This window comes from Zootoca vivipara, chromosome 1 (assembly GCF_963506605.1).
Source record: "Zootoca vivipara chromosome 1, rZooViv1.1, whole genome shotgun sequence".
Lineage (NCBI taxonomy): Eukaryota > Metazoa > Chordata > Lepidosauria > Squamata > Lacertidae > Zootoca > Zootoca vivipara.
The window spans coordinates 105,882,870-105,910,373 of record NC_083276.1 but is presented as its reverse complement, the minus strand read 5'-3'; the positions used below and the strand labels follow the sequence as shown (position 1 = coordinate 105,910,373).

At 39.5% G+C, this 27,504-nt stretch overlaps 2 protein-coding genes across 8 annotated transcripts in view; one reads left to right on the top strand and one right to left on the bottom strand.

The window, feature by feature from the left end:
- Positions 1-21,132, top strand: part of WDSUB1 (WD repeat, sterile alpha motif and U-box domain containing 1) — a 45,261-nt gene extending 24,129 nt beyond the window's left edge. For 3 of the 5 annotated variants that reach the window (XM_035132131.2, XM_035132104.2, XM_060280051.1), the window contains one exon: positions 1,647-21,132. In XM_035132131.2, coding sequence (XP_034988022.1) covers positions 1,647-1,822 — 176 coding nt within the window. In that variant the 3' untranslated portion in view covers positions 1,823-21,132. The remainder of the gene's footprint in view (positions 1-1,646) is intronic. The other 2 variants (XM_035132113.2, XM_035132122.2) reach the window with 2 other exon arrangements.
- TANC1 (tetratricopeptide repeat, ankyrin repeat and coiled-coil containing 1) overlaps positions 592-27,504 on the bottom strand; it is a 131,056-nt gene continuing 104,143 nt past the window's right edge. For all 3 annotated transcript variants that reach the window (XM_060280045.1, XM_035132073.2, XM_035132091.2), the window contains 17 exons: positions 27,143-27,291; positions 24,814-25,045; positions 23,769-23,935; positions 21,978-22,585; positions 19,723-19,831; positions 19,018-19,140; positions 18,071-18,307; positions 17,231-17,413; positions 14,386-14,464; positions 11,766-11,899; positions 11,102-11,225; positions 10,662-10,837; positions 8,814-8,946; positions 7,987-8,078; positions 6,563-6,709; positions 6,090-6,190; positions 592-5,531 (listed from right to left, as the gene is read on the bottom strand). In XM_060280045.1, the coding sequence (XP_060136028.1) occupies positions 4,136-5,531; positions 6,090-6,190; positions 6,563-6,709; positions 7,987-8,078; positions 8,814-8,946; positions 10,662-10,837; positions 11,102-11,225; positions 11,766-11,899; positions 14,386-14,464; positions 17,231-17,413; positions 18,071-18,307; positions 19,018-19,140; positions 19,723-19,831; positions 21,978-22,585; positions 23,769-23,935; positions 24,814-25,045; positions 27,143-27,291 (4,190 nt within the window). In that variant the 3' untranslated portion in view covers positions 592-4,135. The remainder of the gene's footprint in view (positions 5,532-6,089; positions 6,191-6,562; positions 6,710-7,986; positions 8,079-8,813; positions 8,947-10,661; positions 10,838-11,101; positions 11,226-11,765; positions 11,900-14,385; positions 14,465-17,230; positions 17,414-18,070; positions 18,308-19,017; positions 19,141-19,722; positions 19,832-21,977; positions 22,586-23,768; positions 23,936-24,813; positions 25,046-27,142; positions 27,292-27,504) is intronic.

Genomic DNA, 27,504 nt, shown 5'->3' with positions numbered 1-27,504 from the left:
GTAGGTGTGATGAAAGTGATTTATATGTTTTTATTATTTCAGTTCAGATAAAAAGGCTCAGGTATTAATAATTTATCTTTATGATATAAAACTAGTAAGAAAACTTTCAGTGCTCAATATTTTTATTGCATTGCCCCAAACAGCAAGGGAAACCTTTCCTCTGGTAAATACAGCAAAGTCTTGCATGCAGGCTCTTTATGGCTTTGCATAGTCCCTGTGCCCAAGAATGCAATTTTATCTACACAGTCTAGTGGAGTTGTTCAGATGGTCAACAGCTTGCTGGATACAGACATGTCACAGGGACAGTAAATGTTTGATTAAATTAATATTTTAGTGCCTCTTACATTTTCTCACTTTGGTATCAATCTTATGCTGGAAAGTGCTAAGTGCAAATATTGTGATTCATTTCTTCCTCTTATTTCAAAAAGGAAGAGGTAAAGGCAACCAACACACATTTTTTAATGAGTGCTCAGCAAATGTCCAAATAAAACTATGTTCATGCTTCTGGGGAAAGTGTATGTGACTTAAGCAGAAGTAAACAATGGCTTTTACAATAAAATGGCGATGTATACATGTGTTTTTTTTTAAAAAAAAAGCATCGGTATTGAATGAGGACTATTAAAATGCAGATTGTCACTGGCAATTTACTGCCTAGTCACGTCACTGTTTCGGTGCTTCTGTTTTATACATGAAAGGCAATGGGCACAAGGGACCTTGCATAGCAGCTCTGATGATTCTTTTGACGGCTTTGTGATGAACTTTGGGAAACCAATTTTAAAGCTCATATTAAAATAAGTAATATAATAGATGTGCATAGAATCCCAGCTTTCATTCAGGAAATGTTTGGAGAAGGTTGATGGGAGAATGTATTTATCTACCAACAGAAAACAGTGTTCAGTCTTATCTTTTTATTTTAATTGTAACCCCTATGATAAGTGCAATTGCAAATCGTCATTCAGGCAACATAAACTATGGGTGTAAATGTATCTACCGTAGTTATTGATTTTATAAAATAGCATCATTGTTCATATGGCTTTGCATATAGTGTCTCATAAGCAAAATGAAAAGAAAAATCTAAATTTTACCTACAGTTGAGACAATCACGGGGAGGGGGGAGAATAAGGAGTGGGGTCCACTTTACAAGAATTGTGACTTGGAAAAGTATTTGCAAAAACATCAGAGTTGCAAAGGGCTCCAGTGCCCTATTGAATGTACAGTACATGCTGTAGTGATTTCAAGTGTGCTCTGCCTAATGTTGGAAATATGGTTGAGGGAGTTCTGTATTCATGCTTACATCGTTTTGAAAAGAGTTCTGATGCTTTTTTAAAAAAGTCTAATTCCTGCATGAGGAGAGGCAAGAGTCTGGATGCATGTGTGGGTTGGCCCTGGTCACTGCAGGCCCTGGGTGGTGAACCAAAATGTAATGTAGCCCTTGTGCTTAAAAGGGGGAAAGGATTTTCTCCAGTCTTCTGCAACTGGCAGTAGCTCTCCAAGGTTTGGGGCACCAATGTTGCCTAGCTCAATTACATATCAGCCTTTTAACTCTGTATTCTGCCAAGGCAATTTTTTAGAATGTCTTTAAGGGTTTTTTGTAGGGCATGCATGCATATACCCCTTTCCAGTAAAGTTTGTAATTCTCTTTTCAGATGGCTATTCCTATGAGAAGGAAGCAATGGAAAAGTGGATCACTGAAAAAAGGCATTCCAGTCCCATGACAAATCTCCCTCTTCAAAGACTTATACTTACCCCAAACAGAACTTTGAAAATGGCTATCAATCGCTGGTTGGAAACCCAGCCAAAATATGAAAAGCAGTCTCCCTAAACAGCATGATTGTTCTTTCAAATAAGTGGGAATGAAGCTGAAGGTAGGTGAATACAACAGTAAACATCTTGGTGCCGTTGTCTTTCACTGTACCTCTGTATAAATTCAGCCCCTTGATTTAATCTGATCAGAATTCAAATTGCTACCTAACATGATTTATACTTGGCACCTATAAGTTATGTTTTTTATGTTAAGCATGATCAAGTTAAAGTTGAAATTTTATATATTTATCTAGTAACTTCCATTGATACTTAATGACATGCATGTGGGACATCCACATGCACAGCATCGCATGTCCCATTAATTTCAGTAGGAGAGCCAAGCATGCTGGATTATGTTCAATAATAAATTAAATGTAATTTAGAAATTATGCAGCTGCAACAATTAAGTATTTCATTTTGGGGCCTAATGAGACTTATTGGAAGAAATCATTTTTTTAAATGACCTTTCATAGGTTCTTGCCTATATCTTATGTAAATAACTTTGTCAACAAAAGTTTAATTTTGGAAACATACAGCTAAGTATACTGAGCACTGTAGGGCTTAGTAGAAAGGATGAAAAGGCTTCTCTAAGAGTTTGCATGCCCTGATTAGATGTGGCATGGGTACTGGTCAACAGTGAATCGCAGGATCACTTTGGCTAGGAGCCAACATTGACATCATGCTTCCTTAATTAGCAGTTAACTATATTCAGTGAAGCATGGTCCAATAACTAAATGGCAAACTTCTCCAACTAAGGCTAATTAAATAAGCACATCATCTTCAGTGCTATTTTGTAAAATTCTGATGTTCATAAATACTCCAAGGGGCTTGAAGATGCAGCCATGTGTATGTAGTAGGTACCTCAGTGAGGACTTCTGGAGAGCCAGCATTGTTAACAGTAGTATTTGGACATGTCAATAACTTTTTTATGATATACCTTTGGTGCAGAGAGGTAACCCATAGAATAGGGTGTACTATAGGCCTTCAGATGCTGTTGCACTTCAACTCCCATGATCCTTGACCGTCAGCCATGCTGACTGTGGATGATGGAACATTTGGAGGGCCAGGTGGTTTCCTACCAAAACCTTATTGAAGTTGATTGGTGATGACTGACTGGCACAACAGTTAGAGAAGGTAGAACAGTGTAAGGCTATGTATACTACCCAACCAGAAACTATATTAATAGTCTTTTATTTCATATGGGAAAATACAGTAGCTGTGCAAAAAATAGATCTACAGAACAAGAGAATAAAATAAGATTGTACAAATACCAAGATAAACAATAAATAAGCTAGAATAGAGAATAACAATTCATTTTTTAAATTGCGAGTTTCTTAAAAAATCACACAAGAATGCTGTTATAATGTACCTACATACTGTACACATGGAAATTACTGTTAAAGGGCAACAGAATACTCCAAGTTTGTATAACTCCAACCTCACAGGAATGTCCTTACAAACATCCTTGAAATTTTTTAAAAAAGCTTTTCCACTGTGAAACACTGAGGAAAGTATCAGATGTCGTTCCTCTAAAGTAAATGCACATGCTATACTCCTCAGACATTTGTTGAGTGTTCTATAGAAACACTAGCAAAGCTTGTATTCCTCTTTATCCTCCATCTTGTACTGACATAGCACCTCAAAAGGTGTTTGGATAAACTATGTAAAGTGCTGTTATATGTTGTTAACATGTCATAATTATATATTCAGTGCAATAACCAGGATGTTGGAAAAAATTCATGCAAAATATCCTGTAATTTACCTCCTAAACTGCAGTAATGAAAGTCAACCTCAGTTGCACGTTGGCTGCTGAATGATTTGCACAGAGGTGACAGGTTTACACCTGAATCCTTATGAAACTGGAATACTACTAAATCTTCCTGATAAAAGAACATTCATGGACAGATTTGGATGTTCTGTGGATCCCACCACCTTGCAGGAATTAATTCATTTCAAGCAGTAACAGATATACATGGCTGTACAAAATAATTGTATTTGCCTTTCTCAAAAGGACTCAGCTTGATTTACTGACCAGTCTAGTTAATCAGGCAAGCCTGTTTAAATCCTCTCTTAGAAAAACATGTTCTCCTACATAAACAAATAGCTTCTTAACTATATGTAGTGGCCACTCATCTCTTGATTAATAGTCACAGGCATGCTGTGGACAGTCTTAGCATTAAAGAAAATGGCTGGATGGTCTGGTTTCTGTTATGGACCCTGTAAAATATTAGTGATTAATATCAGTAACTTATATGCTACTATGCACTAAGTTTTACAACCAGGGAGATGGTTCATCACTATTAAGAGTTTGTAAAGAAATGGCTAGCATTATTCAGACATTAGATTCTACGAAAGATCGCTTTGGCTTTGTAGACGTCACGTGACTCAAATGAATGTCTTTATTAAGCTGAGTGTGCTGTTTAGAGAGAACTTCCTGGTACAAATGAGCCACAGGCTTACCTATCCTGCTATCTTGTGAGCAGGCAGATGCTTGGCACTGTAGTTCTTCTAGTTCTTTAGGCTGAGTTCCATTCTGGATGCTCTCTCCTGGATTGCCATAGCTACCTGCATGTTTGGCAGAGAACTGCTCACAGCTCAAAGTCAGTGTCGTTCCAGCACTTTTCAGGAACCCTTCTGCAGCTTGGCCATGCCAACTGCGATTTGATAGGTTCACCTGCTGCTGCTGTTGCTGCTGCTGGAACCGCACAGTTTTATCCATGATCCCCATGAAGGGAGTATTCCGAGGCCTATGTTCTGCTGTTCCACTCTGACATTGACTACCTTTGCTGTCCTTGAGCCGAATGTCTGGACTTTGCCCTTTTACACTCTCACAGAAGCTGCTGCTTGAGGACAGACTGCTTGTTGAGCTGGAAGCTACCATGCTAACAGAAAGCAGACCAGAACAGATAGGGTTTTGCTGCCTTAACTCGCCAGTTCCTTGAGATTGTAATGGACCTGTGTTTTCGATGTTTGCAGGAGTGTGGACAGCTAGCCTCTCATGCGTTTTGGACTTACTCATGAAGGAATGAGGCGATCCTTTATCACTATGCTGCAAGTAGGGAACCTGGACTGCTGTTGATCTTTCACTGAATACTGCTGAGCTGTTATTGCCCGTGGTGATATTTGCTGATAGTGTACTTGTCCCATCCAAATGCTGGCTTTTACTGTTGCTTGGATTTGTGAGGTGCCTGGAGGTCACAGGGCTTGGAGGAAGATATTGAAGGGGCTGAGTCATTGTGCTGGACTGAATAGATCCAGTTCTTGCCACAGACTGGACGGAATTCAGGTGTTGGTTGGTTTTTACTATCTGTGCTTGTTTTGTGGGCTGCATAGTTAAGCCAGGCTCTCTCAGGTATTTACTGCCTGCTCTGTTTGGAGGGGATATGGGTCTAAATTTCTGCTGGCTGCCTTCCTGAGAGTTTCTGCTGCAATATGCATTACCCTGGGAAAGTGGCAGCCTCTGCCCAGACGGACCAGGCTCGTCTTCATGCAAAAGTTCCTCCTCTTCTATCTCTTCCAGACTGAAGTGATCCTGAACAAGAGCTTCCCCCTCATTGTCAGAGTCATTGCTCGCTTGGGCTGGCAGAGGACACTGCTGCTTTTGTTGCTGTGTTCTCTGGAGCTGTTTGCACTCCTCTTCAACTCGAGCTAGCAGCCTCTTTATTTCTTGGTTTCCAGGGCACAACTTTATGGCTTCTCGCAAGTCACCAAGGGCTGCATGAAATTGCCTAAGAAGTTGGGGAGGAACCAAACACAAAAATTTTCTCTATAAAAGATTACCTTTGGGCAAAGTAGTATAGATGACAAAAATGCAAAAACTGTTTTTAGCAGAACTAAACGTGGTTACTTCATGGCCCTAGCTGGAGGACTGCTCCCTTTCTTCTTTTTAGCACACTTTCAAGCAATCTGATGCGAGGGGAAGGAATTGAATTTAAGCTGAACACCATAGACAAAGTGCTGGTCACAGTAATTGTTCCCTGTTCTGCTCTGGTGGAATGATACTTGTTTGTGGCATTTTTTACCAAAAAACACCACCTTGTGCAAAATTACCCTATGCCCCCCCTATTCTATCCAAAATTAGTGTTTAAGATAATCGTGAAGTTACCCCCCTCCCAAGATAATCATTTAATAAATACCAATATTTGTCCTACAGCTGCAAACCCTTTCCTGGTATCCCACAAGACTGCAGTTTCCATTACCATAAATATAAACATATTGATTATGCAATTATCATAAAGAGAATATTACTATGAAATAAACTGTTGCTACAAAGCAACTGTCGGTACCTGCTGTTCCTCTTGGCTCTTGCTCTAGCATAATACGCTTCATAGGATGTGGGTTTGAGATCAAGTGCCTTGGTAGCAAACTCCTCTGCCATGCCAAAATCCTGCCAGAATAACCATAAAACAGTTTCAATTAAAAAATTACTGCAATAAAACATTACAGTGCAGAGGAACTGCCTGGCCCTTTGACTTTTTGCAATGGGCAAAAGAGTACTCATGATATCATCCGAATCAAATTTCTGCTAATGGAATTTGTACTGCTGACGTGTTTTGATGATGTGTAGTACTAATATTGCTTATTCACATCACTTTTTAAAAAAGCTTAGTCATGATAAAACATACTGACTGAAAAGCTATGCAAGCACTCTTTAGCAGATCTATTAACCTAAAATTGGTATCATCAGATCAGTGATATTTTTTCTACAGTCTCCATGTAGTCAGTCACAATGCATAAAAACTTGGACGAAATAACTTACATTTGTTTTTCTGCGGCATCTTGAGAGGTTTAGATATAAGGAAACTCTGAGCTCATTGAAAGCTTTCATTTCTTCTCCAAAACTCTCTCGAGGAAACTTCCGTAAGGCATACTGGTACCGCTGTGCTGCCTCTTTCATCTTCCCTTTCTGCAGGGTGAAGAGCATAGAAGTGTGACAATTTGATTCTTAAATGTTGCTTTCAAATGAAAAATAAACTGACTTGTTAACAGATGCCGCTGGCGAGAAGATTAACAAATTTGAATGTTGGATTTCACGGTTTTTAAAAAAGAGCAGCAACATTTTATTCAGCTACTTCCCTATGTTAGATATGGCTCTTTTACCAATAGGGCCTGCCCCTCCACTTGGTGTGGAATGTATATCTTGGATACTAATTGTATATTTGTTTACTAGTCAATTTAAAACCTAGTGCCTGACTCTGTGTAAGTGAAGAGTTGCCACATCACATAAATGTATTATTACAGAAGACACTTAACATATTGTTCTGGATTTTCATGAAATTTACCTCATGCCGCAGGTTTATTTCTTTACATTTTAGACCAGGCACCCCCAAACTGCGGCCCTCCAGATGTTTTGGCCTACAACTCCCATGATTCCTAGCTAACAGGAACAGTGGTCAGGGAAGATGGGAATTGTAGCCCAAAACATCTGGAGGGCCGAAGTTTGGGGATGCCTGGTCTAGAACATTATGTTCTGTGGTGTGCACCTGAACAATTGCGGATGTATCACTGCAGACACCACTACTTGAACAACCATTACAGTAAGCAACTCTGTTCTACTTACGCATGAAAGTTTGTTTCCTTTATACCCTGCCTTCTCCTGCATTCAGGATGATTTACAAATACAAATTATCATTTGCCCAAGATTAATCATAAGCACACTTAAAGATAAAGGGACCCCTGACCATTAGGTCCACTCATGACTGACTCTGGGGTTGCAGCGCTCATCTTGCGTTATTGGCCGAGGGAGCCGGTGTACAGCTTCCAGGTCATGTGGCCAGCATGACAAAACCGCTTCTGACGAACCAGAGTAGCACACGGAAACGTCGTTTACCTTCCTGCTGTAGTGGTACCTATTTATCTACTTGCACTTTGACGTGCTTTCAAACTGCTAGGTTGGCAGGAGCTGGGACCGAGCAACGGGAGCTCACCCCGTCGTGGGGATACGAACTGCCGACCTTCGGATTGGCAAGCCCTAGGCTCTGTGGTTTAACCCACAGTGCCACCCGCGTCCCTCATAAGCACACTTACATAGGAGTAATTACCATCCCTACATTTAAGTAAGCATGCATGGAACTGTGCTGCAAGAGTAGTTTGGCACCTGAACCACTGGTATCTGCCATCATGCAACAGTTCATAAAACACTCAGATTCTTAAGGTTATAAGCAAAAGCAAGGATCCACTTACTTTGTACATCATGTTTCCTTCTTCAATTAGCTTTTGTAGTAGGATAATCAAAATATCAGGTTTCGAAGTAGCCATGGCCCATGCTGCATTTCCTGGAATTAGAAGGGTTAATATTTAATGTTATACTGGACTCCTCAAATGAAATTTAGCTGTGAACAACCAGATAGTTAATGATTTGGACTGAATTACTCTTCTGTAACAGTGTCATTTAAATATAAATCGGTATTTATTGTGGCAGAACCTACACTTTGGAACTCCCTGCCTATTGATGTCAGGCAGGTACCTTCACTATACTCTAGACAAGCCTACCCAGATATGTAGAAGGTTGATTTGTTTTTAGTTTATCGAGGATTTTTTTTGTGTGTGAATGTTTTAAATAGTTGCTTTTAACTATTTTACTGAACATTTTATTGTCTTATTTTTATAAACCACTTTTAGGTTTTTTTAAGAATCAAGTAGTGCATAAATTTTAGAAAATAAATAAATACATATTGTTTGTTTTTTAATAACTTGGAAGGATTTGTATATTGAAAGGTGAGCTATAAACAAGTGCAATAGAAAAATATTCTGTCTACACTATGGCTGTTAATATTTCAGCATCTCTAAGTAAGCTTAAATTACTACAATTTTAAAAAGAAAAATCCAGTTTTACTGGGAAATGTCAATGCTTTTAGATGGGCATTTTTATTACTGTAGCACTAAAATGAAATTATATATTACGTATTAGGGTACAATGGGACTTTTAATGTGGGGGTTTAAGAGTCAGCAATTGTTTTCTTCCCAAATAAAAACATTCTATTTGCCAGCACAAGTTATTTTCCACTAACCTAATTTGGCTCCTTTTCGAAGCAGTGTGACTACCACTGATGTATTTCGACATCCAATTGCTCTGTCCAATGGGCGCATCCCACTATTGTCAACATGTTCAATCACTGCACCCTTCTCTACCAAATACTGCACCTATAAATGATCAAACACGGAGAAATTACATTTAAAAATAAAATACATGTTTGTGGCAGTGGCTGCAACACACCAGGAACTTCTCTTGCACAAGCTCTACTGCAATAATACACCCTTGAACTGCCTTTATTCTGCAGCTGATGCAGTAGTTCCTAATGGATTATGTCCATTTGCATACCATCAATGTTCAAAGGCTTTTAATGCAGCTCTTGAAATAAAAACAGTAAGAAAACACCACCTTCAAAGATATGCATAAATTCATACAGCTCAAGTTAGTTCCAGAAACCTGGGAAATCTAGTACAGTTAACCTATAAAGGAACCTTTCAGAATTGGGGGGGGGCTCCTTCTTGGCCCCTTGGCAGTTGTGCTGTGTGTGGCAGAGTGCCCATTTCCACCTGTGGCCATTCCTAAACAGAAATAGTCTGGTTGCAGAGATCCATGCTTCAGTAACTTCCCACTTAGATTTTTGCAGTTAGTGCAAAATGAAACCACTTAGGTTTTTTTGACATCAGAAGGCCATCAGAAGGCTCTTAAAGATATGCACTGATAATTCCTTTGCCATCAAGCCAGATTCAAGGTTTGATTTTCGCATATAGAGCAATACCATTCCAAATGTGCAATGCACTTGCTGTCAACAATAGCTTAGTGCAGGCACCCCCAAACTGTGGCCCTCCAGATGTTTTGGCCTACAACTCCCATGATCCCTAGCTAACAGGACCAGTGGTCGGGGAAGATGGGAATTGTAATCCAAAACATCTAGAGGGCCGACGTTTGGGGATGCCTGGTTTAGTGTAATACCGTACAACTTCAGGTGCCGGCTGAAGACTGTCCCTATGTTAAACGTTTTTGGTTTTTTTAAAGTTGTAATGTTGGGACTATATAGTGGGAAACAGGTTCTTGGTGTGATAATTCAATATTTCTTTAGTATGGGTCTCACATGTTTAGCATTTTTCACATTATTATTTTAATTATCCCAACAAGTGACATTCTAGTGTAATTTAAATGCAGGCCGTGGGGAATCTATTCATTAAGTTGTAAGTGAGCACATGTGAGACTACAATGTAAATTATTGCTTATATAAGATGCAAGGTAAGCCTAACTGACGGATCCTGTTCTACTTTAAGGTAGAATCCATTTATAAGAGCTTTTAACTCTTAAACCAAAGATTTCTTACATTTTAAAATATATTAATACTTATCAGTGCTGAAACATCCCTTCACATCTCACAAATCTTGTTTGAGTCACAGCAGACTGATACTGAGCAAGACCACCCCCGCCACAAGCAGCCATTTTGTGCTGGCACTCACAGTTAAGAGTTCCGGCACCTCATCATTTACCAAAAAAGTAAGGCAGTAGAAAAAGTCATATGCATCTATGCTAGAGTTTGATAAGTTAAAAAAAAATCCATGGTGAAAGATTTTATACTTTGACCAAGCATTGGATATGTTTGTTTAATAGAAATTATTTAGAATCAAAAGGATCCCCCACATACTCTCTCTACACAGTGAAGAAGAACAGGTACCCAGCATTAGGTATCTCTTTAAAAAAAAAAGTGTAGTTTTTTCTTGGTGAATCATCTCTAGTGGCGCTCTCAAGTGCATGAAAAAGGGAGCTAGTTTGCTTAATTAGCATTCTAGTTGGCAAGATCTCAGTGCTCTGGCTTAGTTTCAGAAAGTGAAAGCTTATAGCAAGCCCAGTATTTGACTTGACTTACAATATCTGAGTCTCCATAGAAAGCTGCTAAATCCAAGGGGGTTCTTCCATTCTTGTCCGTCTGGTCTATTGTGGCATCTTTCTCAACCAAATACTGGACCACACTCTTGTGTCCTTTGAGGCAAGCCCAACTCAGTGCTGTCAGGCCCTCCTTGTCCAGCAATGAAATGTCTGCACCTAAAACACAAACAAAAAATACGTTATTTTGAAGGGGGAGACTTAAAATATGCCCCACGTTAAGCCAAAAATTAAACACACTGAAAAATTATTGAACTTCCTCTTCAATACTATTGAGATGATGTAATTTCAGCATTAACTAATAAAACTTGCATCAAGACACTTTCAATGTTGAACTGTCAGGCTGGCTTATCTATCTTAAAAGGCATGAAAACTGAATAGGGCAAGTTAAAAGAAAAAATTCTTGAACAGTGTGTTTGTTACCTTTGGAGATGAGAAATTCAACAGTGCTAAGATGTCCTTCACAAGAAGCTACCATGAGTGGTGTCCTGCCTTGCTTGTCACTTAAATTTATATCAGCTCCCTTTTCCAGCAGAAGTTTTGCAATCTGAAAAAAGTGAGTATATTCCTATCACAGTACTGTAAAGTCACAACCTTAGAATAAATAATGGCAATATGTAACCTGATCCTTACAAGAACAATACACACTTCGACCATACCGTACTGCATACCCAAGTCCCAATAACTGCAGGAGAATGCTTGTGGAGCATAAAACATATAGTTTCCTGGTTCTTTAGATTCATCTGTATGGCTTTAACAGAGCGGCACTCAACTCAGTACCATATCTTTATTTGATCAACAAGACTCCTCACTGGGCCACTGTTTTCATAATCAAATGCCCTAGAGATTAATAGCCTTTTCAAAACAGTTCAAAAACGTCTGTTGCCATCTAAAGCAGAGATGGCGAACATGTGGTCTTTTAGATGTCGTTGGGACTACAATTCCTATTATCCCTATCAGCTACGCTGTCTGGGTCTTACGGGACTTGGAATCCCACAACATCTGGAGGCCTGCAGGTTAGAGAAGTGTCCTTCATTTCACAAATTAAGCCGAAACTGCCAATTTTAATCATAAAGTTTCATCCCACCTGCCAGTGTCCCTGACGCACAGCACAAAAAAGGGGAGGGATCCCTCTTCTATTAGTTCTCATTACTAGAGCACCATGTTGAAGTAATAGTTCACATGCTTCCAGCTTTCCTCTCCCAGCAGCAGCAGTCAAAGCTGAAAAGAAATAAAAGGTTTTAGTTTACCAGATTTAAAGAGAAAACAAGCTTGAGAGAAGACATTAAGCTAAAAGCATTCTATGCATTCCTCCCGAGAGTTATCAGCAGTTAGTCCAGAAACCAATAGATGTTTCCTCTTGTACAAAAAAACCCCCTTGTATTCCCAGATACTAACATTCATTAAAATGACATGGAACTGGATACTCAAAAACTTCCTACAGAGTCAAGAATGGCAAGATGTCCTTTTAAGAATGTAAGAATAGCTCCCTTGAATCAGACCAAAGGACCATCAAGCATCCTTTTTTGCCACCACCCAGGGCCACATGCCAGAGCAATGAATGCAAATTTTAGCCTTGTGCAGTAGGCTACTTTGTGTATATACCCACTCCCTCTCTATTCTCCACCTAGGCAAACAAGAAGCAAGATCAGTTCAAGGATGCATTCCAACCACATAAACCATTGAGAGCACAAAACAGGGTCACTGGGAGTCTCGAGCCAGAAAGAGTCCCAGAAGACTACATCTGGCCCCTGGGCCTGAGGTTCCCAACCCCTGGGAAAGGCTGCAGTCTGCAAAAATGCCCCTAACTGAAACCTGTAATGCTAGTTACAGCAATGGTTGAGAATTTCTTCTCTACTCTCACAACTGTAAAAAATAATAATGTAGGTCACAATCTGTCATGGATGCTTTAGCTTAGATTTTTGCACTGCAGGGTGTTGAACTAGATGGCTCTTGGGGTCCCTTCCAACTCTACAATTCTAATCTCTTTGTTTCACTGTAACCCTAGCAGTAAAGGCAGTCATCTGCTAGTCCACAGGAAGTAAGATTTTTGTTTAATGGTAACTGACACACAAGGTAGCACCATTAATTTAAGGATTAGGTTGAGCATGTAGACCCAAACAAGCTGACAGTTTTTGTTTTTGTTTTTAAACAGATTTTTTATAACTGCTGGGAATATAACACGAAGGTTATAGCTCTGTTATAAAACCAAAAAACAACCCTGTGCCTTATCTCACTATCACCCACAGCTCCTGGGGTCACTTAAGATACAAAAAGCTGATGTGTCTCAAGTATACCATATTCAGAAATAAGCATGACTAAAGAATAGCCTGCAGTGGGCTTAAACAAACAAGATCCTCAGGAAAGCTATGTTTAGGAATGCTGACCATTCCGAAAAGGCCCATCTCTGATATGTCTAATGTACCCAACAATAGCTTGCCCCGGCTTCTAACTTTAAAAAGAAAAGGGGGAAACACTAAATGAACAGCAAAACTACTAATGGAAAATGGAAAATATGAGACCAGCTTACTACTCTATAGGAAAACTAATATGATCTTTGGCAGATCTTTGGCCTATTGTCAAAGATGTTGAGGAAAGTGCTAACTGAGGAAGAGAAATTTTGGAAAACAGGGCAAACAATGGTTGGAAGTGTCTGTAACAATGTAAGGTGGCTAATACATTTTGCTGTGTACGAGGTGATACTTCTAATGTGATTCTATGCCATATGCACTTTGTCTTTTGTGCATTGAAATCTGTGTGAAGGATTTCTGTAAATCCAAAACACACAGTTTAGGAATATAGGAAACTGTCTTCTACGGACTCCTAGCTCCATATTGTCTGCACTGACTGACTGACAGGGACTCTCTGGTTTTCAGAAAGGAGTCTTCCCCAGGGATTGAATATGGAATGTTATTGCATGCAAAGCATCTACCGCACCACTAAATGGCAGTCCCTTTCCAATCCTGGTCTATGGTTAAAAATGTAAAGGGGGAGGGGAAACAGAGAGCTGCCTTCTGAAAAATCTGTCCCCAGATTGCAAGGCACATATCTGAATTTATCAAATTTTCAAGACTTGTAGACCATTTTTGACAACGTGACAATTCATCCTAAGCAGCTCTGCTTAACTATAGGCACTGTGATCTCAGTGCAACCCTCAGCTAGCAATCTCTGCACTCAAAATGCCACTGTTAGGAGGAAAAGTGTTCTGTCCAAACTGCCAGAAGGAAATGGCTGCTCAAATGTGTAGCTAGGCATGAACAATCCACAGACTACTGGGGGACTAGTAGCATTATAAGTACAAGAGGGGAAAACAGGAATATGCCAACAAAAACAACCAGAGAATGTAGACGGGTACAGAGATAGAATAAGGCAAGAGCGCAACAAAAGGAGAAAATGCAAAGGAGTCTATTCTGTAATGCATCAGAGACAAAGGGTGGCATCTAATGTTGCACAAAGGGTCTTCTTTGCATGTCACTTCTCCCTCCTCTTCCCAATGCAGCTCTTTGTAACCTCTTGTATGTTTTGGCCAGAAGGGCAAACTGTCACAGAAAGGGGGGGGGGGATAATACAGAAGCCTCTGAAAATGGCTTTATTTCTGCCTCTAAGAAAGAGGAGCATAAAGATATCCCACTTGGTGGTGTCCTTGTGTCCCTTGAGAAACCCCCTTCTGATGAGTACCAAAAGCTCTCTCTCTCATACACACATACCTGTTTCTCCCCACAGTGTGTCTGTTTCATTGATGTCGATTTTAGGCTCCTTTTCAATCCGCATCAGAAAATGAATCACCTACAATGAGGAGGAAAATCTCAATCAGCTACAATTAAAAAAAAAAGAAACCCATCAAGAAAGAACAAGCAATTACATAATTATGGACTTGATTTACCTTAGCACTCTGTTGGTGGTGCACAATACATTTGTAAACACAATAGGTTTCAGCTAAGAAATTTATGGTATGTCAAACTATGCATTTAAGGTAACAGCACAAGTTGTTATGTACAAGCCAGTTTCTCTTCAAAGATCTAACAAGGATATATCCAGGTTCTATGGAATGGCAAACTATAACTAGGTGCTTGTATATATGCTTGTCTTCTGAATGCATCAATACTATGAGACTATTTTGGATACAAATTAATTTTCTGTTTCACTCAAGAGATAAAATGAGTAAGAATGTGTTTCTGTCAGTTTCATGTCGTCGTCCCCCAAAAATATAAAATTATTTATATTATGTGGTTGGGTAAATCAAGGAAAGTACAAGCAAACAAAGCAAGGCAATTCATATGAATCTTCTCAGAAATGTTTACTGGGAGTAGTTAAAGAAACAATTCTAATGTTTCAATTGAAGCTGAGGAACATGAGTGCATACTTCTTCCATACTCCATTTCTATGAAGAAAAACAGAGGCAATGTTTAAAATGTTGAATTGTAAAAAAAAGGTGGGGGGGAATATTCCATTTATACAGGAATCCCAATCTGCCTTCATACTAGTATACAGTGCAGAATTTAACTCCCCCCCCCAACCGCTTCAAAAATGGCAGTAAAACATAATGGAGGCTAATGTTTGCATGCCAAGATTAATTGCATAAACAATAAATACATTAAGAGAGCTGCTGCAGTCTTGTGAGGCAGATGGAAAATAGTACAAATGTGGTTTCAAGGAATAAACCATCTTCTTGTATTCTATTATGGCCATGTAATCCTTTATAGCCACATTGTGGAGACAGAAATCCTACTAGCATTTTTCATCTTAAACAGAGCTGCACTTGGCACAAGTACAGAGTATGCTAAAGCTTACAGTATCATCTTGTCTCAAGTATATGGAGCAAAAAACACCACCAAGCAAGTTGGGACCATTCAACTCCTAACCCCTTACAAGTCTGTAACCATGCTTCATGTTACAGATGCTTCGGGTTACAGACTCCACTAACCCAGAATAGTACCTCGGGTTAAGAACTTGGCTTCAGGATGAGAACAGAAATCGTACGGCGGTGGGCCCCATTAGCTAAAGTGGTACCTCAGGTTAAGAACGGACTTCCAGAACGAATTAAGTTCTTAACCCGAGGTACCACTGTAATCTTTTTAGTAGCAACAAAGGAAAGAGAGATTGGGAAGCGGAGTTTTTTTTCAAGAAAAAAGGGGTGCCGGAACTCACGATGAAATTGTTACAGTTAAGTAACTGGGTGACTTGGTGCAGCCCTGAATAGATGCCGGGTTGACAACAGCCACAATCACTGCCTGCAGAGGTGCTAAAAACTACAGCAAGCTGTCTCCCCAACTGCTTTTGGGGGTCGCCACTAGTTCTGGTGCAGGTCAAATAAATGTGCCCCCGCCTCCCTCGTTCTCTTAAGATTCAGGCGGATGGCATGGGCAGCTCAGAAGGGCACTCACTCAAACGTGCGCATGCAACGGTAGAGGCCTGATTGGAAAGCTTAAAGTCCATTGCCACTACAGTCATACCTTGGTTTAAGCACGCCTCGGTTTGAGTATTTTCAGTTTAAGTACTCCGTGGACTCGTCTGGAACGGATTAATCCACTTTCCATTACTTTCAATGGGAAAGTACGCTTCAGGTTAAGTACGGACTTCTGGAACCAATTACACTCATACCTCGGGTTAAGTACGCTTCAGTCTAAGTACTCCATGGACCGTCTGGAACGGATTAATCCACTTTCCATTACTTTTAATGGGAAAGTTCGCTTCAGGTTAAGCACGCTTCAGTTTAAGTACTCCATGGACCGTCTGGAACGGATTAATCCACTTTCCATTACTTTCAATGGGAAAGTTCACTTCAGGTTAAGTACAGACTTCCGGAACCAATAAGGAATTACAAACTGGCCCCACCCTGTATCATGCCTAGGAGCGGCCAGGAGCTAAGTGGAGTCATAGATTGGAGAAAAGTGTAGACTCGCACACACTGACCAGCTTCTGTTTTGACTTGGAATGTTCATTTTGGGCTTCTCAGATGTATGTGAAGGCTATAAGTGGGCAGTGTGAGTGCCAGACCGCAATGGCACCCACCTGTGAGGTGTTGGTACTGAACTCTGGAGCTCCCCAGCTAAAAAAAAAAAGCACTGTTGGAAAGTATATGGCAAGTGCCACATAATTTGTGTATGATAGTGTAAGGGGGTAGCTATTTTGTCTGATTTCCCAATAAAAGTGACATTTTCCTGAGTGGCATGATACAGCTATTCCCAGCTCTTTGGGAAAAATACATGATGTCTCATTTGTTTGAAAAGTACTGCCTGATGGCAGTGAAATTTGATCTTTATTCATATACTTGCCTCATGTTGAATGGGCTTGTAGTAGCCTGACAGACTTTGTTTTTTATTAATTAAAATTCTATACTGCCCTTCATCCGAAGATCACAGGGCGGTTTACAATATAAAAAAAACAAAAATACACAGTATAATAACAAATAAAAGCAGTATCACCTCCACCACACAGTTTAAAAGGCCATCATTTAAAATGTAGACCTTTTTAATATCAATTGGAGAATAGCAGTGTAGAAACCATTGAATTATTCTAAACACTTTCAAGAAGAGAGGTGGAGCAAGCTACCTGACAATGTCCCATGCTTGAAGATGCTGTCAGAGCCTGCTGAAGTGCCTGTCGCTTTGTCAGTGAATTCTGCTGCTGGGAAGTGCTCCAATCCATGTTCAGCAGATATTCAAGAATATCAGAATGGCCCCTTAGGGCACTATGAACCAAAGCACACTGTCCCTTTTTATCCAAGTGATTGATCTAAAAGGGGAAGCGCAGGGAGAGAAAAAGAATATCATTCATGATAAGCAGGCTCATTGCACAAGCTGTTACACCAAAGCTTTTTACAAAGTACCAAATTGGCAGATTACTATACAGTGGGACCTCGACTTATGAATTTAATCCGTTCCGAATGCACACTCGTAGGTCGAAAACTTTGTAAGCTGGGTTTCCCATAGGAAACACAGTTTCCTATAGGAATGCATTGGAAACGGAAAAATTCGTAAGTCGAGGAAACCACATCTAGCCACAAACGGGTTTCCGTTCGGATGTCGGAAAAATCGTAAGCGCGCGGCCACTTTTTCCGCTCGTAACTTGAAAACGTTGGATGTCGAATAGCTCGTAAGTCAAGGTCCCACTGAATATAATTTGGTGGTATTTACTGTGATTCTGCATAACTATGTATTACCTAAAATCAAAGCAGATTCTGGTTTGTTTGTTTTTACTAAACCTAGGTAAGGTATTTTAGTTATGTGTTCCAGAGTATTAAAGCACAGGGCACAAGGAATTTTCATGTTTAACTGATCCAGGGCATGCTTCAGTGTCTGAGCTGCATCCTCACAGAGAAATGAGATAGCCTTTATTTGGCTCCCTCTGTATAGCTCTATAGCTCCATACTGAGTCTGTGGTCAAGCTTACCTTTGCTCCTTTCTTGCAGAGCAGTGAAACTATATGCATGTGGCCTGCAGCTGCTGCACAGCAAAGTGGGGTCATCCCATTCTCAGACGCACCATCAATGGCGGCACCAAATTCAAGCAGAAGGAGGACCACTTCTTCATGATCAAGATGAGATTGAACACACAATATTGGAGCATTGTTGAGAACTTCTGTCCTGTAGTTTACATTTGCACCACCCAAAATCAGCAGACGACTCACCTAGAGGGATTTAAAAGAAAGGAAATATAATTTGACTTCTTGTTTAGAGACTGAAACAGGAACAATTTGCATCTCCATAATGTAATAAGATTGTATGGATGTCAGGTTGCAGTTGATGAGGTTACAGATTGTTTCTTAATTTACATAGAAAAACCTATTTGCTCAATTCTAAAATAGGAATACTCTCTACAGAGAATACACGTGGCTATTCACACATTAAAGAGAGACTTAAAAACTAATCATTTGCATCTTCCCTTGCTGATACCAACAGTCCTCTTTAAATCACTCTTAACAAATGTTTTGGGATTTTCTTAGAGACAGTGGCAGAGACTGTTGAAAGTTTGGGGACTTTAACTTTGGTCAGTTTAACAGCACCATGAATCTACATGAGCTTTATAAAGGTTATTGGCTAGTGGCTAGTTTTTCAGTCCTTACACTCAATGGCTAAAAAGCGCTTTTGGCCAATCTTGATTGGACAAGTTTTCAAAAGCAGAGAAAGAAACAGGAGATTCAAAGAGAGTGAGCATTTCCTAGTTTGAACAGATTCTTGCCACAGTCAAGTCTCCTGCTTTTCCTTTCTTCCTTGTTCTGGAACTGACATGCTGTTGCCCACTTGCCCTCAGCCTGTAACAGTGTGGAACTGCTTTCTCTTAAGTTTAGAACTACCACAGTGAAAAAGTGAAGTATAACTTATACTTAAGTTTTCTTACCTTTACATTGGGTGTATAAAGATTTCTCAAGGATGCAAGAGCTGCTGACAAACCATCAGTGCTATAGCCAATCCACAAGGCTTGAAGGTGGCTGGAAGAAATTCCAGTCTTTTTGCTGAGCCCCTGGAAGATACAACAAATAGAGATGAAAAAAGAGGAAGCAAACAGATTTTCAAAATAATATTACTATTTGCACACTGAAAATTGTGATAGCCTTTTTCTTTGAAAAATGAAAATCCTCAGACCTTTGCTTGCATAGAAATACTTTAGCTGTGTATTTACATCTGCCCAATATTTGAAATGTCCCTTACAAACTTCCTGCAGCAGCTCGAAAATACAAGAAAAGTGTGCAGCCTTCCTCCATACATAGTTCTACCTACTGGGCAATGAATATTTTGAGAGTGGCTAGGTATTAAACTCTAAATACAGTATCATGTGACAAGAGATTAGGTCTGGGTTACTTAAAAAGCTTTAAAACAATATTAGTAACTGCTGTGAAAATAACATTTATGCACATTGTGAACGTTGAAAATAACATTTATGCACATTGTGAACGTTTTCTAAAGCAAAGTTTAACTTGCCATTTTCTAAAGCTTCTGGATGGGGAGAGAAACAAGAGGACATAATGATATTATGGCACAAAGATATAACAAAAAGAAACAAACTGAACACATATCAGAAGGCAAAATAAAATATAGGCTTTACCTTGAATATATGTGCTTTCAGAATGTGATGCCCAAGCTCCATTGTTTGCTGACGGTTAAGCTTTCCTTCCTGCCTTGAGAACATGAATGCCAGGAGCGCATGCCCATTCCTAATCAAAGAAGCAGAAAGACAGGGAGAGAGGATTTTAAACTGTACTAATCAATGTTATGTCACCTGTTTGTCCTCTGAATACCTAACGTGACAGATTTCATTCTCCTGCCCCAAAATCTAAATATCAAAATCTGTTGAACCTAAGGAAGACAGAAGATACTTGCATTATCTCATTCTCAGACATTACCAGTCCTTTTTGTGGAAAAGTTTGTTCTGTTCCTATTCTGTTTAAATCAAACCAAGTCATGAGAAATGTAAACTAGCGTCTGGTAAGGTCAACCAAGGTCACAGACACAGCGTATCTGGTTTTCACTATAATGGAGTACGGGTGGTGATTTATATGGTAAGAGTGCAAGATTTTGCAAAACCACAGTGACATTTCCGTGTTCTGAAACAGTGGGCAAACAATGTGTTCAGACCCTTCTTTTTCCGTAAAGCAGTCTTCCCATTTCTTTTTAAGTCAATAATGAACACATCACCATCACAAACAAATATAAAAGAATTATGTTATCACGGTAACAGGGAAAAAGGTCAGCTTCTAATGCTTTTTAAAGTACTATGTTTTTATGCATTCTTTAAAGTGTAAATTAAAAACAGTGCACGTTATAATACTTTGTACACTAAAGAGCACTGGAGAAATTATTAATACTAAAAATTACGTGATATAATTGTAGGTAGCCAAAATAAATCTACTCAGCGCAACTATTATGTATATTTGATTCTTTCAACAGGGATATTCTTAACGCAACATTACAGCGAGCTTTTTATTATTTATAACTTTTTACAAAAAAAATAAAATAGGCTCAAAGCAATTTACAAATCCATAAAATACACAATTGCTTGCATATTTTTAATAAAGCCATTTTTATTTTTTGCTAAAAGTGTGTGTGATATTGAATCCAACTCAGTAAATTAATGGATGTGCATGTATCTTGGTGGTTTGCAGGTATAGAATGAAAACATCTAAAATAATTTTTAAAACAATACAAAAAACAACTGATGACGTGTAAAAACAATACGAAATGAACAACTAAGTTTGAGGGCACTCAATGAAGAACAACCACATAAAAAGCCTATTAAGTGCTTTCATGCACTCAACAAAACTTTCATGGTTTTCCATTGACCAATAACCTCCTCCCCAAGCCATGTTACCAACTGCTCTTGAAACCAGCCTGTGTTTTGAAAGTTGCTCAAGTCAAGTGTGTTGTGTCAGTCAGACTACAAAAGTCCAAAGACCCAGAGTGCATCAAATCAGTCAAATTATTCTCTAGCTGACTGATTTTCCATTAGTGCCCCCCCCCAAAAAAACTGGATCTCATTCTTCCCATACTCCACTGGTTTTAACCAGCTCCTGCATGCAGTTGACATCTTGGCCTAGCACAATAGCTACAGCAGATGAAAGCACGTTTCCAGCAGCCAACGTATTCCTCTCCCTTGATTAAATTTTGAACTGGTTCTAATTTTAGAATGTCAAACTGCACGATTCCATAAGCCTCAGATGCTGAATCTCTTTTTAAATTATACGAATGTCAGTGTAAACTGCAATAATCCCATTACAGGGCCACTCCCATTTCTACTTATAGGATTCACAAATGATTAGTGGGGCAGGATAAAAGACACAAGTTACTGTTGAACAAACAATCTGAAATTTAAGAACATAATAGATTCCCTATGGGTTCCACCTACCACGTTATCATGTCTCTAACAGTGCCCATAATCTCTATAAGCCTGAGAAGGATTTGTTGTCAAATAGGGAGGAATAAGAATGTAAAGAGTTTCCAGGGCTGGATAGTTAATTCATAAGGTTGCGCCTGCAGAATTATAAAGAAGCTTCATAGCAGATAAATAAAAAGTCACATTCCTCCATAGTGTACTCTCCTACCAAAGTAATGAAATGCTTAGCCCAAATGTTACTGAAAGTAGTAAATTCCGCTTTTTAGATATGGAGTCTCATTTCTGATTTTACTGTACAACTTATGCTTCAGTGATAAACAAAATGAAAAACCTTGGCTCTAACAGCATTTTTCCCTTAGCAATGACATGCCCGGTATCAATACCATCTTCCACTTGTAGCACAACAAAAGAAACAAAAACCATCAGCAATTATTAGCACCCACAATATAATATATACAGCTTCCATTTACCTTGGTTCACACAAGAAGTCCGTGTTTTCACCCTCTGCTCTCCAGACCAGCCACTCCCTGAAGGATGGATGGCAGAACATTCGCGTTTTGTCTCGCCTTTTTATCAAAAAGCCTGAAAGGGACTCCATCCTCTGATGGAACTCTTCCCAGTCCTGTTCACCATATATCTGGCCAGCATTGATGGCCTGGAAAATCTGGTCATCTGTCATTGGGTGAAGTGATGCCAGAGCCACATTCAGCACTGGCAGGGCCCTTTCAAACGATGAGTTCGTCATGAACTTCATGTTGCACTGAAGCAAATAGAGCTCAGAGAGAGAGACTGGAACTACCTTGTAGCTTGCACTTTTGATCACGAGGTGACCCTTCTGAAAGAGATCCAGGGTCAATTTCAAGTAGAGATAGGATCCCATGCTCCTCATGATCAGATGGTTGCTCACTTTCCCAATTATAGCTGCATCAGCTTTTCCATTCAGAGATATATTGTTTACAATATCCTGGCTGGCACCGATCCTGTACTGAATGTACGCATTCAAATCAGCCTGTATTTCTTTATTTTCAGGGAAATCATCCAGGGAGATCGTGAAGAAAGGATATGAGCTGATTATTTCCTGTATCATAAAAGGAGAGAGAGACAAGCACTTTACAGTACAAATGCCATAGGTGTACAGATGAAATCTGAGTTTGCAGGAACATCACATTAAAGGTGGATCAAGCTGGGCTAAGAGCAGGATGAATGAAACCTTGTCATATATATATATATATATGGAGGGACCCAGGTGGCGCTGTGGGTTAAACCACTGAGCCTAGGGCTTGCCGATCAGAAGGTCGGCGGTTCGAACGGGGTGAGCTCCCGTTGCTCGGTCCCAGCTCCTGCCCACCTAGCAGTTCGAAAGCACACCAAAGTGCAAGTAGATAAATAGGGACCGCTCCGGCGGGAAGGTAAACGGCGTTTCCATGCACTGCTCTGATTCGCCAGAAGCAGCTTTGTCATGCTGGCCACATGACCCGGAAGCTGTCTGCGGACAAACGCCGGCTCCCTCGGCCTATAGAGCGAGATGAGCGCCGCAACCCCAGAGTCGGACACGACTGGACCTGATGGTCAGGGGCCCCTTTACCTATATATATAGTTACTTTGCATATATATATATATATATATATATATATATATATATATATATATATGAGCAAAGTAACTATTTGGTCTAGATAAAGGTAGTAAACCTACTTCTGGAGAGTTTTATTTCAGATTATAAACCGGGGTTCCTGTGTGTGTGTGTGTGTGTGCTCGCGCGCACGCGTAGAACAAATCCCCTCTACATACAAAATTAGTACATCAGGAGGGGAAAAGCTAGCCTAGAGCTTTCCTCCCTGACATCTGGTTTTCTATGTGCAGATAATATTTGTAACTTGCAACATTCAACCATACAGCTACCTGTGCTCTGAAGTAATAGACTTTCACTTAGAAGGACTTTCTGGTCATTACTGAATTCGTTCAGACACGGCAAAACGTTTCCTAAAATGTTGGTCAAGTGTCAGGCCACCCGCACATTAAAAAAGAGAGGGGCAGGACAAGTAATTCACACAAGTAAATAAGTCTGTTGCCCCCCCCCCCCCGGCAACAAAAATGTTTTATTCAAGTTGGTACCCCTGCACCTGTCTAAGCCACAGCACATTCGCCAGACTATTCTTTCCAATTAAAATTAAAGCATAAACAACTCCTTGATACTCATTCTCCTCAATGCAGCATTATTTCAGAACAACATTTTCAGCTATACATTTTCAAAACATTACCTGAAAGTTTGTTCTTACAGTCACTATCAGTTTTAGCCAGGGAGGAAATTTAGAAATAATATTTGTGATGAATGAAGAAACCGTGTCCCCATAATCAGGTTTATGAAATTCAGCCTCATTTAAGCCATCTATCAAAATGATATATTCCTCTTCTGGAATTTTATGTTCTGAAAGACAAGACGAAGAAATACTAATAAAGTATACATTACATACACACACAACCCCACTTTGAATTTATAAAGTGGTTTACAGGAATAGAATAAACATAATCTTTCACTTTGTAATTTGCTTTGGATAACTTTTTGTGAAAAGACGACTAATAAATGCAATCTTGCTAATAATGATATTAATAATGATCCCTGTATTATCCTAAGAAAAATAAGGATAATAATGATGACTAGCAACAAAAGCAGGAAAGTGGTGAACAATCTGACTGTGTAAAAAAAAAATTGCAGTCGGAAGATTTAAGTCCAGGTTTCCAGACCCATGATTGCTACCAAATGTCTAGTTTCACCTAATAAGTATTCTGAAATGCATGGATAGCAACTGCAGTTCATTATTTCTAAATAGATGCTACACTGCTAATGCCACAGCTTGTGTAGAGCTGTTTATGTTGTTACTGAGAAAAAACATTTGCCATCACAGCTTCCATTAAAAGTTCCATTTTGCAAATGGATTCACATTGCTTCATGAATAATTAATATATCATATTATAGAACACACTACAGATGACTTGTAAGCATATCAGTAAATGTGTACGATTATAACCTAATAGTTTTTATTTTTTATTTTTAAAATGGAGCAGTTCATTATTTAAGGAATGTCTTAGCTTTTTCTAAGTGTGCTTTTCATCACACATATAAAATACAGTTGGATTAACACTAGTTTGCAATATTTTATTTTCTTGGATGGCTTTGATACCTTATTTAAAGCAAAACAGCAGAACACACACTGGTCTGCAAGCTAACTACTGCTAGGCACATCTAAAACACAAACCTTGTCTTGTAATTGAAGTCACTGTAGAGAAATTTTATTTTTGGCCTACCTTTCCTAAGATTTGCAAGTGGTTCCAGCACTCCTCTTCTGAACGCTGCTACTGGATCTTGAACGCAGGACCTAAGGCTAAGCATACTTTGTAGATGTGGTTCCCTTATCAAAAGTTCTCTGTATGCTGTTAACTGATGAGACCGGCAAAGAAGAGCAGCAATACTATGCACAAATTCTGGGACAAGGCATGTATAAGTGTTGTCAGCTTGACAGTAGTGATAGGCAACCACCTTTTTCAAAAAGAAGAAAAAAAGAAATGTTTAGTATTTGTAGTAGATGCTTCCAGTTACAAGAATAAAAATAATGGGATCTATTGAATCTTTGTAGATTTAGAGCAGGTATGGGTAACACCTGTGTGGCATAGTGATTAGTGTATAGAGTTGACTAGAACCCAGGAGACCAGGGTTCGAATTCCTACTCCTCCATGAAGATCACTGGGTGACCTTGGACCAGTCACTCACTCTCAGCCTAACCTACCTCACAGGGTTGTTGTGAGGATAAGATGGGAAGGAGGGAAACTATATAAGCCACCTTGAGCTCATATAAGCAGGATATATAAACGAATTTTTTTTTAAAAAAAAATGTTGACAGACTGCAATTCCGATCATTCCGGACCAATGACCATGCCGAACTGGGCTGATGGAAGCTGGGAGTCCAACAACATCTGGAAGGCTGTACTAGAGCACAAAACTCAGGAGATGCTAAGATGCGGTTGTGTCAGTCATGGCTGACACGGGTGAGATGTGATGAAAACTTTAAAATGGAGAAGGGAAGAATTGGAGAAATTCACTACTAGAGAAAGAGAGAGAGAAGCGAAAGGAGAGTATGTTCCCTTTGTAGCTTCTGTTATGCAAACCATAGTTTACAGAGAACCTCACTATCCTTACAAGGTATATTATACCTTCCCAAATATATCTCCCAGCACCAAACAACGAATTCTGGAAATAGGTAAACAGAGCTGTAAAAATCCTGTAATTCACATAAATATATCCCTCCCTCATCAATAACCATATCACTCTGCCATATGCAAAGACTGCTACATATGGCCAAAACTGGTGATTGTCCTTTGACAAACACAATGCTAAAGACCTTAGAAGACCCAGCAGTTCCAAGGCAGACCAGTGTGACACTATACTGGCCTCAACGGAAAGGATTCCTGCTAACATGGCAATGAAACCGGAAAGTTCAACTCCATTTGTTAAATGCAGGATGCTACAACAGTGCTGCTTACTCTTCTAAAAATATATTTCTTTAATTAAAAAAAAAACCCCAAACCAGAATTTGTTCCACCTTGCTCCTTTTTCTTTCTTTCTTTCTTTTTAGCAGATTCCCAGACTGTCTGGCTATATGGTATAATCCAACAATGAGTTCTAGATCTGGAATGTTGACAAGTTACAGATCTGTATTTTATTTTATAATGCACTAGCCAAGCATTAGATAGCTATCATGTTCCTCCTCTTGTAAAAGTTAAGTGCACTGACGATTGGGACATCAGGCTTAATTTTGGCAAACTCTGAGCATATGCAGAAGTATGCACCATCAAGCTCTGTGCAGCTTAATATTCAGTAAGGATGCATAATCTTAAAGTGGTTAGCACTGACTTAATACATCTTTATTCTATCATGTTCTAAAAATAATAACTGCTTTGATGACGACAACAATATTAGGACAGTTCTTACATAAAGACTGTACCAAGTAATACTTCAATACCAAAGCAAATCCTCTGCTATTTACAACACTCGGCAAGGCTTTCCTTCTTTCACAATCCTTCCTGCAAAAATAAATGCATTAGAATGTCCCTAGTGCAATTTGCTGATAATTCCAGCTTATATAACCGTTAGATACATCAGTGACGAAAACACTGTAAGCTGCCTAGATCAAATGTTTGATCCCACTCCCTCCTCCTCTGATACATGCGCTGCAGGAAGGTACGTTAAATAAACTAGCTGCGGGGGCAGTCGTTTCCTTTGGAATTAGAGGTCGCCATCTGCCAAAGTCGGACAGGGCGGGAAATACTCTCAAAATTCAAGTAAAACTGCATCTTTGCCCTTATGCAATCGGGATAAAAAAAGGGGGAATAAAAAGTGGCAAACAGAAAGAAATCACCACAGATTATGCAATGAGTACCTCCTCACTGGCAGTGTGTAGATCACTGAAGTGAATTGTACCATTTATTAAAAGCTGAGAAAAATAAATTAGTGGCACAGAAGCCTGGCCACTTACACAGTGCTTCTAAATATTCTGAATTCTTGTAAGGGGGACAATATACAGGTAGAATGTGTGTGATTTGGATTATGATTAAGAGCTGTTAAATATTAAGGTGTTACCTTTGACGCAAGACGTCTAACAGATTCTGCCACTTGGTTCGGATGTTCCTGAGCTGGGGGGCAGCTGAATGTTTTGCTTGTATTGGTACCCGCTGAGGCAACAGAAGCGGGTATCTGGCTGAGAGGAATCTCTTGACAGGGGTCGCTGCCTGTGAGGAAAGAGACCAGCAGACACCAGAGCTATAACCAGCAGTGATCCATTTTGTGGTATAAATTATGTATCTGCAATGCTGGTGATGTTTAGTCTTCCAGGGAAAGCTAAAGCACTGTTTGAAATCCCACAGCCTGCCTGCATGTGTTACCAGTTATGACTTCATTCATTTAGGCTGCACATGCTCATCACTTTGAAGATCTGCTAGGCT